This window comes from Molossus molossus, unplaced genomic scaffold (assembly GCF_014108415.1).
Source record: "Molossus molossus isolate mMolMol1 unplaced genomic scaffold, mMolMol1.p scaffold_m16_p_1, whole genome shotgun sequence".
In the NCBI taxonomy this organism is placed as follows: Eukaryota; Metazoa; Chordata; class Mammalia; order Chiroptera; family Molossidae; genus Molossus; species Molossus molossus.
The window spans coordinates 68,015,099-68,029,172 of NW_023425344.1; the positions used below are offsets into that span (position 1 = coordinate 68,015,099).

The window sequence follows — 14,074 nt, forward strand, 5'->3', positions numbered from 1 at the left end:
AATATAGGAAATGGGAACTTTTCAAGAATATGTGAAGCACCACAGTACATTCATGATGATGAAAATTGTTCTTTAAAGTGGAAAAGTATACAAAAAACATTCCTGTGTAAATACATTGAAAGAAGTCTGCAAGAATATATAACCAACCTATAATAATAGTTAGTCCCTTGAGAATTAGAATTGTTGAGCAATAGACTCAATGGCAACTTCAGTCTTATCAGTGATGTTTTAAATTTTTCTAAGAAGAACACATTTCTTATGTAATTCAAAAATACTAAAAAATGAAACAAATGGATAAAGAAGCACTTTGAGTCTAGAACAACTCTTTAGGGCGGAACATGCGTTTCCAGGGAAAGATTTGTTTTTAATGCACATTGAAAAGTGATTTATTGTAGTTTCCCTCATTTACCTATTAAATTAAGAACACTTCTGCAACATAAGCAAAGATATTTTAACTCTATAGTCTTCATTTTATTATTTTAAGTAAATAATTGTCATAGTTGTAGCTATTTATTCATTCCTGTTACAGAAAATGAAAGCATTTTAATCACTCTTAATTGCTTTATCTTTTTATGTAGGAGCCAAGTACAAACTTTCATTTATTGTTAGCATCTCTATAGGACACTCATCTATAGGAAAGGAGATCATGAATTTCTGTTGATACAGAAGCATGCTGGTAACTTTATTGCATGAACAATGGGCCTCTAATTTTTTTGTGACACTCTCAATGGAGCCTTTTCTGTTTCTATGACTCCCTGAAATACTGATCACTTGAATAACTTTTGATTGCAGCACAGTAAACCACAACCTGGAACCCTTCCAGGATGATAAAACAGAGTTCTTTCCCCACCTCTTCGCCTTCCTCTGAATCATCTTTCTCGAGGGCCTGACCTTTATTCCTGCCACCATATTCTGTTACATTCAATGAAAAGTATGAAGGAACAAATTCACTTAAAATGTAACAAACAAAAAAGTTCCTGCAGATAGCATTATTTATAACAATGGTTGTATTTTAGCAATTTGCAATCAAGTGACTGTCTTGCTAAAGCATATCCATTTTTCCTTACCCCAACTTTTTTTTGGTATATTTTTAAACAATGTTGAGGTATATTTTACATATCATAAAATTTTTTTCAAGTATATGCTATGATGATTTTTAGTAACTTTACCAAGTGGTATAACTATCACCATAAATCAGTTTGAGAACCCTTTCATTGCCCCCAGTAAGTTCCCTCAGTTAAGCTCTGCCCCTCCCTGGTCCCCCAACCCCAGACTATCACAACTCTACTTTATGTTTCTATAAATTTGCCTTTTTTGGACATTTCCTATAAATGAAATCATGTACAGTTTCTTGAATCTTCAATCTCACTTTATAGAACAAAATCAGAGATTTTACTTTGGCTTTAGGAAAATCACACATTTAAGGAAATACTTTATCTTTCAAATAAAACATTACAATAAATACTATTTAGCATCTAAGAGACTAGAAATATTAATTCTGTTCTCCCTTTAAGTTCTAAAATTTAAAAATTCTAAAAGTAGTAGTGTAGTATACTACAGTGTTAGAAACAAGAAAAGAATGATCATTTATCTATTTTGCATGTTGAAACAGAAAATAACATAGCTATCCCTGAAGTTTCTAATTATTTTAACATGTCACACTTTACATATAACACACAGCTTTTCCTTTTACTCATTTAGGATGAAAAGTAACTTCCCCTTCAAGGGAAAAAATCTATATGGCCTGTTTATTAACATACTAGTTAATACCTATAGTTTTCATGCTATTTTCTTCTTCAAAAGGAAAAAATATAAGAATATCATCTGTAGTGAGAGAGCTGAACTGTTCCAGTCTTGCTTATGGCGTGCACCTGCCCAGTAATCTCATTTCTGTGAGTGCCCCTGACCCACCAAACTTGTGCACTGTGCTCACTGTGGAGAAGGACAGGCATTTACTCCTTCCAAGCAGGTGTGTGTGACTAGAAAGTGTGCTTTTCAGTCTCTGGTGAATTTTAGTAAGCACACATCACAATTGCAGAAAATAATTTTTAACAGTAGCTGCTATTAGTTTTAGATGATATAGGTGGATTAGCTAATGCTTTTGCTGAGTGAACATGTCACTAAGTACTCTGCCTTTGGTTCAGAATTCAGTATAAAATAGATCATTCCAGAGATCATTCCACAAGCTCTACCCAAATCAAAAGATATTTTTTTTCTCATGAAGCTTTTCTCATGAAGCCACTCTAACTGTAAGAGATTTTTTTTTTATCCTCACCCAAGGACATTTTTGCATTCATCTTCAGATAGAGCAAGAGGGAGAAAGGGAGGAAGGGAGAGAAAAACATCGATGTGAGAGAGACACATTGACTGGTTGCCACCCACACAACCCCAACCAGAGCCGGGGACAAACTGCAACTGAGGTACGTGCCCTTAGCGAGAACTGAACCCGGGACTCTTTGGTCTGCGGGCTGATGCCCCAACTGCTGAGTCAAACTGGCCAGGGCAAGATTCTATGAAAATTAGAAAAATCATTTTTTATATAATTATATCCTCAATGTCAATTTTATATATATATATTTTAATCCTCACCTGAGGATTTTTTCATTGATTTTTTTTTAGATAGAGTGAAAGGGAAGAAGGGAGAGAAAGAAAGAGAGCGAGAGCGAGAGCGAGAGCGAGAGCGAGAGAGAGAGAGAGAGAGAGAGAAGGAAACATCGATGTGAAAGAGACACACTGATTGGTTGCATCCAGCACAACCCTGACTGGGGCAGGGATCAAACCTGCAACTGAGGCAGGTGCCCCTGACCGGGAATTGAACCCAACACTCCTCGGTCCATGGGCCCACACTCTAACCGCTGAGCCAAATTGGCCAGGGCATCAATGCCAATTTTAGACAATTATAGAAATACAGAAAAATCTTATTCAACTAAATAAATAATGTCTCAAGATACAAATCAGCCAATAAGTAATATTTTTACGTTATTTTTACTGCCACTACCTGAAAAGCAGAAAAATAATAAACACTGCTGATAACAATTCATACTTCTAGTACATCTCAAGAAGAAATGGGACTATGTGTAAGAATTGAAACTAAGAAGAAAAAAATCAAAGTCATTCAACCTGGGGAAAAATACTGAACAAGGTCTAAATTCTAAAAATTCAGTTATAAAAAACACACTGTTAGCCAAAAATCATGTATGAAAGTCCTAGAAAGCAACCTTTTAATCTGTTTTTGAAAAATTATAGGACACTTCATCATCTTGGAAATCTCAGTACTAAAGGTTCTTTCTTGGTTTTAACTTTTTGGTAAACTGATAAGGTAATTGCTGAAAACCAAAATGGTATGTATAAATGTCTTATACTAATTTTAATAAGTGCAAACAGAATTATCTTATTTTTTATTTTGTAAAGTAGATCAAACTTACATGATCATAGGTCAAACAAAAATAGATTTTGCTAAAGTTTTTTTTCCTTTTCAAAGAATTAAAAAAAAAAAAATCAATACCAGAGTACTAGGAAAAGCCCAGCTAAATGTTTCTTGACAATGCCTTGGAAAAAGTTGGTAAGCAGTAGTAAATACTGTATTAGAGAACGGAGCATGACAATGCACTTAGTACACATGGCCAACCTTTGTGCTTAGGACCAGGGCAACTGATAAACTTACAGAAAAGTGGAAGCTTCCTTGAAGAAAAGATTTAGAGAAAGTTGTGTGTATGTGTGTGTGTGCGCGCGCGTGCGCGCACGTACAAAACACATACTATTTTTATCTACTGAAAATGTATAAATAGCCCGGCCAGTGTAGCTCAGTGGTTGAGCACTGACCCATGTACCAAGAGGTCACCAGTTCGATTCCCGGTCAGGTTCGATGCCCCAGTTGTGGGCCCATTCCCCAGTGGGGGGCATGCAGGAGGTGGGCAATCGAAGTTCTCTCTCATTGATGTTTCTCTCTCTCTCTCCCTCTCCCTCTAAAAATAAATAAAGAAAAAAAATTTTTTTTAATGTATAAATTAACCGATAACTTTACTGGAAAGTAACTGTAAATAAAAACAGCTTCATATGTTCATTTTTGAAATGAAAATTGGCATAACAGCTATTCTGTTACTTCAAAGATAAAGAATTTAACTAAAAATAAGTTTTAAATTTCTTTAATTATCCCCACTTGTCTTTTGATGTGTTTCACAACCTATTATTGGTATACAAAAAGTAAAAATCTCTGAACAGGTACCATAGATTTCGATAGAGACAAGAAGCTGCAGGAGCGTCTGCTTGATGGTGGGTAGCAAGTTTTGACATGAACAATGTTGTTCTATTTAAACCTGTATGGCTGCTGAGTGTGAAGGAGCCGGTTCTTTAAGGCCATCCTTTAAACAATTGGGAACTGTAAGAGATCCATAAATACTAACATGCATTTGTTTTAACTGGGATGTGCTGACCAGAGGAACAAAGAATGTCTTGAACATCAGCTGAGCCTTCTCTCCATAATCTCACTTGATCTGTAATTTAGAAGTCAAATTCATTCTCCAAACAGGAACCTCTTTCCTTGCTACCTTTAGAAGCAGAAAACTTGTTTTCCTTTTCTGACTCGGTAAATAAAAATAATGATATAAACAACCAACTTGAATTTTCTTTTAATTATTTAACTTCAGGCGTTCTTGGCACAGTCCTTTACAAACTAATTTGGGAAGATAACATCGACACAAGCTCTGGTTAGCCAGCCACTTGACCCTGGTTTTTAAACTGGAGAAGGAAACGTCAAAAGGCCCAGTGTTTTGCATCTACGCCCCTTATTCTTTGCCAAAGTGCTCCTCACTGACCAAGGCTAGTTGCGGACTGTTTACTGCACACCAGGAGCCTGCTCATCCCCAGATGCTGCGGTGTGAAGGCACACACTCGTGCACAAGGTCCCCCCCCACCCCCTCCCAGCCGGCCACTACCTGGTCTCTGGATTCCATCCTAGAGGTCCTAGTTCTATTAGCTCCTGGCCTGCAACATCAGTTTCTTTCTCTCCATGAACTCTACCTGTTATGATTACAAACCTGCATACATTTCATTCATCAAAATATTACAATACTTCAAATGAACTGAAACAAACAAAACACCCAACCCATTTTGGACTACATCCCCTCCTCTAAACAACGGCCCTCCCCTCCCTTCCCTCACAAAAGGCACAAAGACTCTTCCTCTTTTCTTTCATCTTTCCTTCTGCTTAGCTGTCACAGGATCTTTTATAAAGTCTGTTTATATCATTTTCCTGCTTATATTCCTGCAGTCACTCCCCATCATTTTCAAGAGAAACTGTGAACTGCGTATTATTGGGCAGTTGATCAGACCTCTTCAGCTGAGTCTCTTAAACCACCCTTAGCCTCTCCTCCACTCTATATACTCCAGGTGCGCTGAGCCCACGGCTGCACCTGCCGCGCTCCTCCACGTTGTTCTCACTGTCCTGCATGTCCTGCACATGTTGTTTTGTTTCTCTTCCAGGAGCACCCTTATCTTGATGTCCCTGCCCAGTAAACTTCTACTTAACCTCCTAGCCTTACTTCAAAAGTCCTCCTCCTTCTGAAACCTTCCTTGATCCAGATCTCCCACATGGTCCGTGGCTTCCTCTGCCCTGGACAGCACCCTGTGGTCCACATCTGAAGCTCCTTAGGAAGAGCACCTGAACCAAATTTATGACTTTCTCACCAGCCCATTTCACAGCTGAGTTAATACACATTAACTAGGTATGTAGTTAATGATAATCATTGAATTTTTATTCTGTTCTATCCTCCTAAATGTAGAACTTTTGTCTCTCATTCTCTGAATCCCCAGCACCCAGCAAGTACCATATAACTAGATCTCAGTAAAGATTAGCAACTGTTGAAGGAACCAACACTACCTTCCTCCAAACTACTGCTCTTCCAACAGATCTGCACGTAGATGGCAGATTACTTTTCCTGGTTTACCAACGTACCATGGTTCCCGTCATGGATCCCTCCCCAGCTGAAACTCTCACTGGCTTCCTGTTACCTGTAGGATGAGACCAAGTTTCCCCACCTTAGTTCTTCTGCATAGAAATGCTCTTTCTTTGATCCTCATAGGAGCTGTCCTCCTCCCCCTTCATATCTTAATTCAGGTCTTCCCTGTCTACTCAATCTAAAATTGTCTTTGAGTCAGTCTATTGCATGAACATGTGTTCGTTTCTCAATGCCCCCATTTATTAGAGCAAAACTGACCTTCTTCACAACATTTTTCTCTTTTCTCTAAGTGTCTTGCTATTGCCTCCCTCTCTAGAAAGTGAGGGCCAGAAACGCAAGGGCCTGGCTGGCTTTGTTCACTGCTGCATCCCATCTCAACACTTCCTGGAACCAGAGGATAGGTGCCGAACCTTTGCTCAATGCAGGCGAGACTGAATGTGAACATAATTCCAGCTGGCAAGGTCCTCCATGGGCTGGCCTCACTCCACCTCCCCAGCCTTCCCTCCAGCAAGCCTATGTGACACCTGTGTCTGCTCTTTCCCAAACACCTACTGTGCCTACTAATTAGGCTTATCTATAAGAGCCTTGTCTTCCTTTTCTTCCAATTTAAATTATCCTCATCTTTATTATTTATCTGTTTTATTTTATTTTTGTATGTGCCCCTAGCGGGAACTAACCCGGGACTCTCTGGTCCGCAGGCTGATGCTCCAACCGCTGAGCCAAACTGGCCAGGGCTATTTATCTATTTTAATGTCTTAAATAGCTTTTAATTCTTTAGAGCTGTGTTATAATGAAGTATTTTAAATTTCAGTAATAGATTTTAAGTTATAATAAAAATTCTTAAAATGAAAAATTCTTTATGCTATGAATAAATAAGATTCAAACTCCATTTTACCTTTTTTTTTTTAATTCTCACCTGAGGACATTTTCCCATTTTTTGTTCAGATAGAGTGGGAAGGAGAGAGAGGAACTGAGAGAGAGAGAGAGAAACATCGATGTGAAAGGGACACATTGAATGGTTGCCTCCCGCAGGACCCAACCAGGGCCAGGGACAAACTGCAACTGAAGTACGTGCCCTTAGTGGAAACCGAACCCGGGTCTCTCCGGACCGCAGGCTGATGCTCCAACTGCATTTTACCATTAAAAAAAAAAAGGAAATTGCATACCTTTTTCTTCAAGTGTACCAAAGAAGTTTGCCTTGTGCAACATAATGGTTAAAAGGCGACATTCAAAATTTGTTAGTGAGAGTTAGTTCTAGTAACAACTATGATGTCCACTTTAACTGCAGATAATATTGGCCACTAAACATACCAGGGAAAGGCATTCAAAATGTAACTCTTCCAACTTTTAACTGTGAGCCTAGCATGGTCCAATTGATTATATACTTTGTTTTAATATAGAAATAAAATATAACAAACCAGGAACACTTCTGTGATAAGAGCTATTTGACTATTTTCAAAACTTGGAGTGAATTTTAAACAGTCTTACTGATCTGCATCCTGTTGACCACAGTGGTAGATAAATACAAACCCACCTACGTGTGTGGGCCTCTACACCGGAAAAGAGAATGCAACATGCAACGTGGGAACAAAGGAAACGTGCCAACCTGGACACCAACTTGGCTCCACCCGCGTCCTCAGCTGAGTGCATGTCCTCCCAGCAGGGTTTCCTACGGCTGAGCCGCAGGCTGACCTGGGGAACACCATCAGGAAGCTCTGGCTGTGGTGCCCGGGGGACTTGAATAGACCCCTCACTCTTGGACTTTGGGATCTAGAAAATAAAATTTAAAGAAAGAGGAATTTTTAAAAAAATCTTCAAATTAACTACTGAAGATAATTTCTTCTAATTTATTAACAATCTCATGTATTAACACTCCAACCTAGGTATGGGTTTTATAAATCTAAGTATCAATTCTAAAATACATATAAAAATTCTTATATAGCGAAGAGCACAGTAAGGGGGCTTCCAAACCATATATGGTCCATACTCCTCTCTCCTGACTCTGATACAAATCATCCTCAGGCCTACCACTCCTTGGAATGATCATTCTATGTAATGAAAGATTATGAGAGTATATCAGACAGCAACCTGGAGTAAAGGAAATAAGAAACAGAAAGAGGCAGAAAAATAACAGATTGAGAACCACTGAAATAAAGAATACTAATATATTCTAGAAATATTTACTACCAACAAATAACTACACACCAGTTTGCTGACAATTTCTATTGTAATTCTCTTTGTAGAGCAAATTATGATATAAAAATTGTTTAATTAAGAAACTATATAGGGCCTGGCAGGTGTCACTCAGTGAACTGAATGTCATCCCATGGACTGAGAGGTCCTGGTTCGATTCCTGGTTGGAGCAGTTGCCCAGGTAGCAGCATCGATCCCCAGTGAGGGGTGTGCAGGAGGCAGCCCATCGATGTCTCTCTCTCACATTGATGTTTCTATTTCTCTCTCTCTCAAAAAAAAAAAAAAAATCAATAAAAAATATTTAAAAATTAAGAAATGAAAGAAAATAAATAGAAAAACCACAACCTTTTTAGTCCTCTGACATTTCTGAAATCATGGGCAACACAAGGGGCAAATACCGGTGTGCTGCTTGTCATATCTGAGGTTATATGCTCCCTCCAACCCCAGAAATACCCTCATGCTCTTAAAGAATAAGAATTGTAAAGAATGTGGATACAACCAATATTCGTTTCCTAAAAATGTATATAAATCATGTCAGAATTGCAGGAAAGTTTCAAACCCTGGGATCAACTGTGTATGTTCCACGGGAAGCTTTCTCTCATCTCGAGAACTTCTCTCAGGCTGGTCTTTCCACCTTGAATGTCATCAGCTCAGCACTGGCCACCATCAATTGCATAAGACCCAACCAAACCCTAACTTCCTTTGAAGTTGAGATAAGAATTCACTACCCATAGAGCATCTCCGACTAACCTCAGCTCTTAACCAGCTTTCCCAACTCTGAATTCCTGTAACGCTATGTACACTTGATTACATGCCATCTGATATCTTAAGCTTAGTTCATAATTATGCTGTCTAATGACCTCAACCAGATCTCTGGACACAGATTACAGCCTCATGCTCTTCTTATTTCTCCTCTTCCATCCCTTTTCTCTCTTCCTCTCTGTACGTTATTATTTTTAACATTTTTACCATAAAGTCTAGCAATGTTTTAAAACCATTAATAAATAGTTATTGTCAGATAACACAAGTTTCAATTACAAGATATTCCCAAGACACTTACTGACCAAGAAGTTAGGATAATGAACAATTTAAAAGAGGCTAGAATGAGTACAACTATATATATGAATATATAAAAATTCATATCTCTAGGATTACGTAAAAATAATATATACAAATAATTTAGTGCCCTGGCTGCGAGGCTCAGTTGGTTAGAGCGTCATCCATGCATCAGAACGTCTTGGGTTCGATTTCTAATCAGGGCACAAAGCTAGGTTGTGGGTTTGATCACAGTTGGAATGAGAAAGGGAGGTGACTGAATGATATATCCCTCTCACATGGATGTTTCTCTCTCTCTCTCTCCCCCTTCCTCCCTCTTTGAAATCAATTTAAAAAAATAATTTAGCAAAGAGTTACATTTAACACAAAGCAAATATGTGATAATAGCTAGCTTTCATTAATACAGTTGTCATGTGAAATATGCTCAAGCCTGATGATTACCAATTAATAGTTTGGTTGCATAGCTCTATAGGGCATTCAAAAGCTCATAAAAACCAAGGCAAGAAAAATTTTAAAATAAATTATAAGCTAACTATAGTTCATAGAGATATTTGCCAAGATTACTTCTAAAAGAAATATTCATATAAACAGCAAGAGAACCTGAAAAGTACAAATATATGCTATTATATACTTTATAAAGGGACTCCTTTTGCTGTAATTATTTTTCATAGTAATAGACATGAAAAGTTAATTGAAACATGGAAAACAGTACAATTTCGAACTAGTTAGCTAAAAAACTCATATCCAGACGTAATTTTCTCAATATTAAAACAAATAGTATGGCAGTTGTTTGACTACATTTCATAGTGTTAAAATAAGGACATGATATTTTAGGTTCAGTAAAAACTTTTGAGTTCTGAATTCAATTCAACGATGTATGTAAAGCGAACTATTCTAAGATAAAAAAAGGTAACATGCAGCTGATTCCATTTAGTCCGTTCATATCAATCTAAGAGTATTTCTGTGACAATTTAATTTTTATAGAAATAACACAGATGTGCCCTGGCCGGTTTGGCTCAGCGGTTAGAGTGTCGGACTGCGGTCCTGAGAGACCCGGGTTCGGTTCCCGCTAAGGGCGCGTACCTCGGTTGCAGTTTGTCCCCGGCCCTGGTTGGGTCGTGCGGGTGGCAGCCACTCGATGTGTTCCTTTCGCATTGATGATTCTCTCTCTCTCTCTGTTCCTCTCTCTCCCTCCCACTCTGCCTGAACAAAAAATGGAAAAATGTCCTCGGGTGAGGATTTAAAAAAAAAAAAAAAAAAAGAAATAACACAGATGTGATGGTCATTCACCATGAATTTTACAATGTAAACTCATTGTTAATATATACCAAAGTAGTACCAAGAACTGAATTTGTCCCCAGAACCTGAAAATACCACACAAAGCTTATGTGGTATTTATGAACTTTGTTAGAAAAAAAGTAGCTCAGTAACTCTAAGACTCTTAGAAATGTACATTTTTAGAGGTGATTAATGAAATACTCTTGAGGGTGTACCTTGAAAACTATACATTTTCACTATAGAAATTACTACAGAAAAAAAATGATCAGAGTGATTTTAAAACCTGCTGTTTTACTGATGTAATTAATTTTAGTATAAATGTGTTGACTTGGAGAGAAAGGAAGAGATTGCTCTCTTCACTGGATCTGGAATTGAGCCTTTCAGGAACATGTGATCACAGACTTGGCCTTATAAAGTGGGTAGAGGGGATAGTTTTATTTTTATGCTTCTGGGTATTCATTTCAGATTGTATATAGTTTGCTGGTGAACTCTGAGGTGGTGCTCAAGGCCCCTTTCATCACAGAGCTCTCTGAGGAGGAGGAGGACACCAGTCTGCCAAGCCCAAGGGTACAGGGAACATGTTATTACAGTGTGGCTTTAAGCAGTGGTTCTCACTTGTGGCCAAGTTTGTCTGTGGACTCTTTTGGTCGTCATAACTGGAGTGCGGGTGTGTGTCATTGGAATCCAGTGGGCAGAGGCCAGGGATGTGACTAAACATCCTACACTGCGCAAGACAGCCTACAATGAAAAAGAGTTACTTGGTTCAAAATCTCAGCAGAGCTGAAGTTGAAAAACCCTGCTTTAGAGGGAATGGTAAGACAAAACTTGTATTGAGGCAAATCTTCTCTTAATATACTTTTATTCTAGTTCCATCCTCTGTTTATTATTATTATTTTTTAAAACAGATTTATTGAGGTGTAATTTATATACCATAAATTCACTTTTAAAAATTGAGATACAGTTGACACATATAACATTATATTAGTTGTAAACATAATTTGATATTTGTATATATTGTGAAGTAATCACCACAAGACATGTAATTAACATCTGTAACCTAGAGATTTTGAGCCAACAAATGCCATTTTGGGGTGGATAAAGTATCAAGATAGAGAGTGGGAAGGTTAGCATCCGAGAAGCAGAGATGGCATGTAAATAACAGGATCATAATGGTGTTGTGGCAGAAATTCGGTCGGCGGGAAGAGACAGACTGCACGCACTTAGAGGATTAGAAAAGGACTGTTCAATATGCACTGGTGCTGTTATTATTATTATTTTTTTGCCATTGGCATGTTAAATGCAGTGGGCCAAGATCAACTTTTAGCAGGAAGGGCCTCACAGGGCACTTAGGCCTGCCTTGCTTAGGCAAGTGTCACTAGTGTGTCATGAGTTCCAATTAAGCTGTTGGGCAGGGACTCCAATAGGGCCCAAAGCCTTCCTGTGACAAACAGTGGCTGTGTCTGGAAAGACGCACCGGCAGCCGTCTCCTGATGTGTGGCTGCAGAAGGAAAACGCCACGGGCTTGGGATTCTGATTGGGTGGCCAGCTTCCTCTTTCCACTGGAGATATTCACTAATTCACACCACACTTTGCTTCTTTATTTAAGTGATTTCTTCAGGATAACTTTTATACTTGAGGGTGAAACTATAGAAGCCCCTAAACCATCTATGAAATGTGTTTTTGGTCAGAAGAATTCTGCCATTGGCTATTTGAGATAAGGATCTAGGCACACACCGTGTAATTTATGTGTATAACTAAAATACTAACAATTCCAGAAATCGTAAAAAGACCACATTCCACGCATGTCTTTGCAGGTATGGGATAGTCTGATTGAGAAGTTGAGTGACTCTAGAATTTAGATGTCGGGGAATAGAAACAAAAGGGTCACTTTAAGAATATAAAATTAGAAAATATTCTCTTAGATGCTGTTTTAAACATTTAGTGAGCATTTACTCTGTGCTAGGCATGTTTTCAAGATAGTTACATAGATTAGTTCTCACAACATTTAATTCTCAGAACAACCCATAGAGACAGGGACTATTAGTATTTTATCATCATCATTTCACAGATGAAGAAACTGAAGAACAAAGAGTTTGAACTATTTGTCCCAGTGAGTAGTGGAAGAGCTACAATTACAACCCAGATGATCGAGCCTCAGCACCTGTGCTTACCACTGTTCTCTATATTTGGTTTCATGTTAAGTATTAGAATTGCAAAAGGAAAAGACATTTTTGGATAAAAGTCACATTACAGCCCATAATGAAACTGGTTTTCTTCTCTCTCGCTTGCTTTTTTCCATCAATAGTTAAAACGTCCCTTAAATTTATCTCTCTGGCACCTGCTGAACAATTCTAGTGAAATAATCTTAGGAAAGAAGTAAGGTATGAGGTCAAAATTATTTGGAAAATGTGATATTTTTATTTGGAAGAAGCAAAAATGTAAGCATCCTCAATAGTCAAATTACTATAATGGGTAAGGCACATCTATAAGATGAAGGATTATTCAGCCATTCCAATGTCTACAAAGTTTTTAATGAGATTGTGAAATAATTTTGCTATGACATGTAATATAGTGTGAGCTCAGTTAGCAATAAAAATGTGTAGAGATAACTATATTCCTTCAATAAAATTCAGATCACCACATTTAAAACATACATGAATACATTTCAAAGGCCAAAAACCAAATTCAGTTATGGTCAACACTACAAAAGTTTTAAAATGATCTCATCTTTAATAATTGAACAAAGAATCCAGCACCTGAAAAGCATGTCTGTGATACCTGGCTCTCATTCTCCCTGATATGCGAATGCAACTAAAAATAAAAAGTCATAAAAAAATAACGTGCCTTGACTTCAGATTTATCCACACAAACCTGTCTCTGTGAAGGCACAATGGTAAGCCATAGCTGCAGGCCCTCTGTCTCATGCGAGTTTAGGTAGGAGCTGCCTGCCCTTGCAGGACCAGAACGAGGGACTGTCAGGTGGATCTGAAGCAGCAGGGACTCAGTTTTCAGGATGGGGACCTGGCTCCCTGAAATTCGTGGCTCCCTTTCCTTTATGTAGGTGACGTGGGTTTCTCACTTAGTTTATTTCTTCCCAGAAAAGTAATGTGCACATGAATCCACTACAGGAAAAATTTATAATAATGATTATAAATCAGTAAATAATACATTTTTAAAAGTTTAAGTCTAATATCCTAATGTTTTGGTCTAAGAAGTCACCCTAAGCACTGGTCAATTACGGTGCCTGCATTTTGAAATGACAAAATCCGTTAAGTCTGTTCTTTTCATCAACAGGTACTTTGAGAGATGATTAGAAGAGGTAAAAACATTATATTCAAGGCTCATATGATGAAGAAAGATTGTGATAGAAGAAAGAAAGCAGAAAAGTTAATTTTTAACATTTGGCCTTCTAAATAAAGTTCATTAGACGTCCTCATGTGCTTGGCGTTTTCTCTCCTCCACTTGTCATCGGTATGGAAGAGGGTAAAGCCTCTTGCTTTCCCTCATGCTCGTTACATGCATGATCTTCATACAAAGAAGTGGCAAAATACCAAAACACCAAAAAAGAGATGTTTAGCTCTGATTATTTT

The 14,074-nt window shown here is 37.9% G+C and overlaps 1 protein-coding gene across 1 annotated transcript in view; it reads right to left on the minus strand.

Annotated features, from left to right (window-relative positions):
* Positions 1–14,074, minus strand: part of FAM13A (family with sequence similarity 13 member A) — a 300,626-nt gene that overhangs the window by 132,498 nt on the left and 154,054 nt on the right. Inside the window, exon 7 of the mRNA XM_036255845.1 lies at positions 7,564–7,727. Coding sequence (XP_036111738.1) covers positions 7,564–7,727 — 164 coding nt within the window. The remainder of the gene's footprint in view (positions 1–7,563; positions 7,728–14,074) is intronic.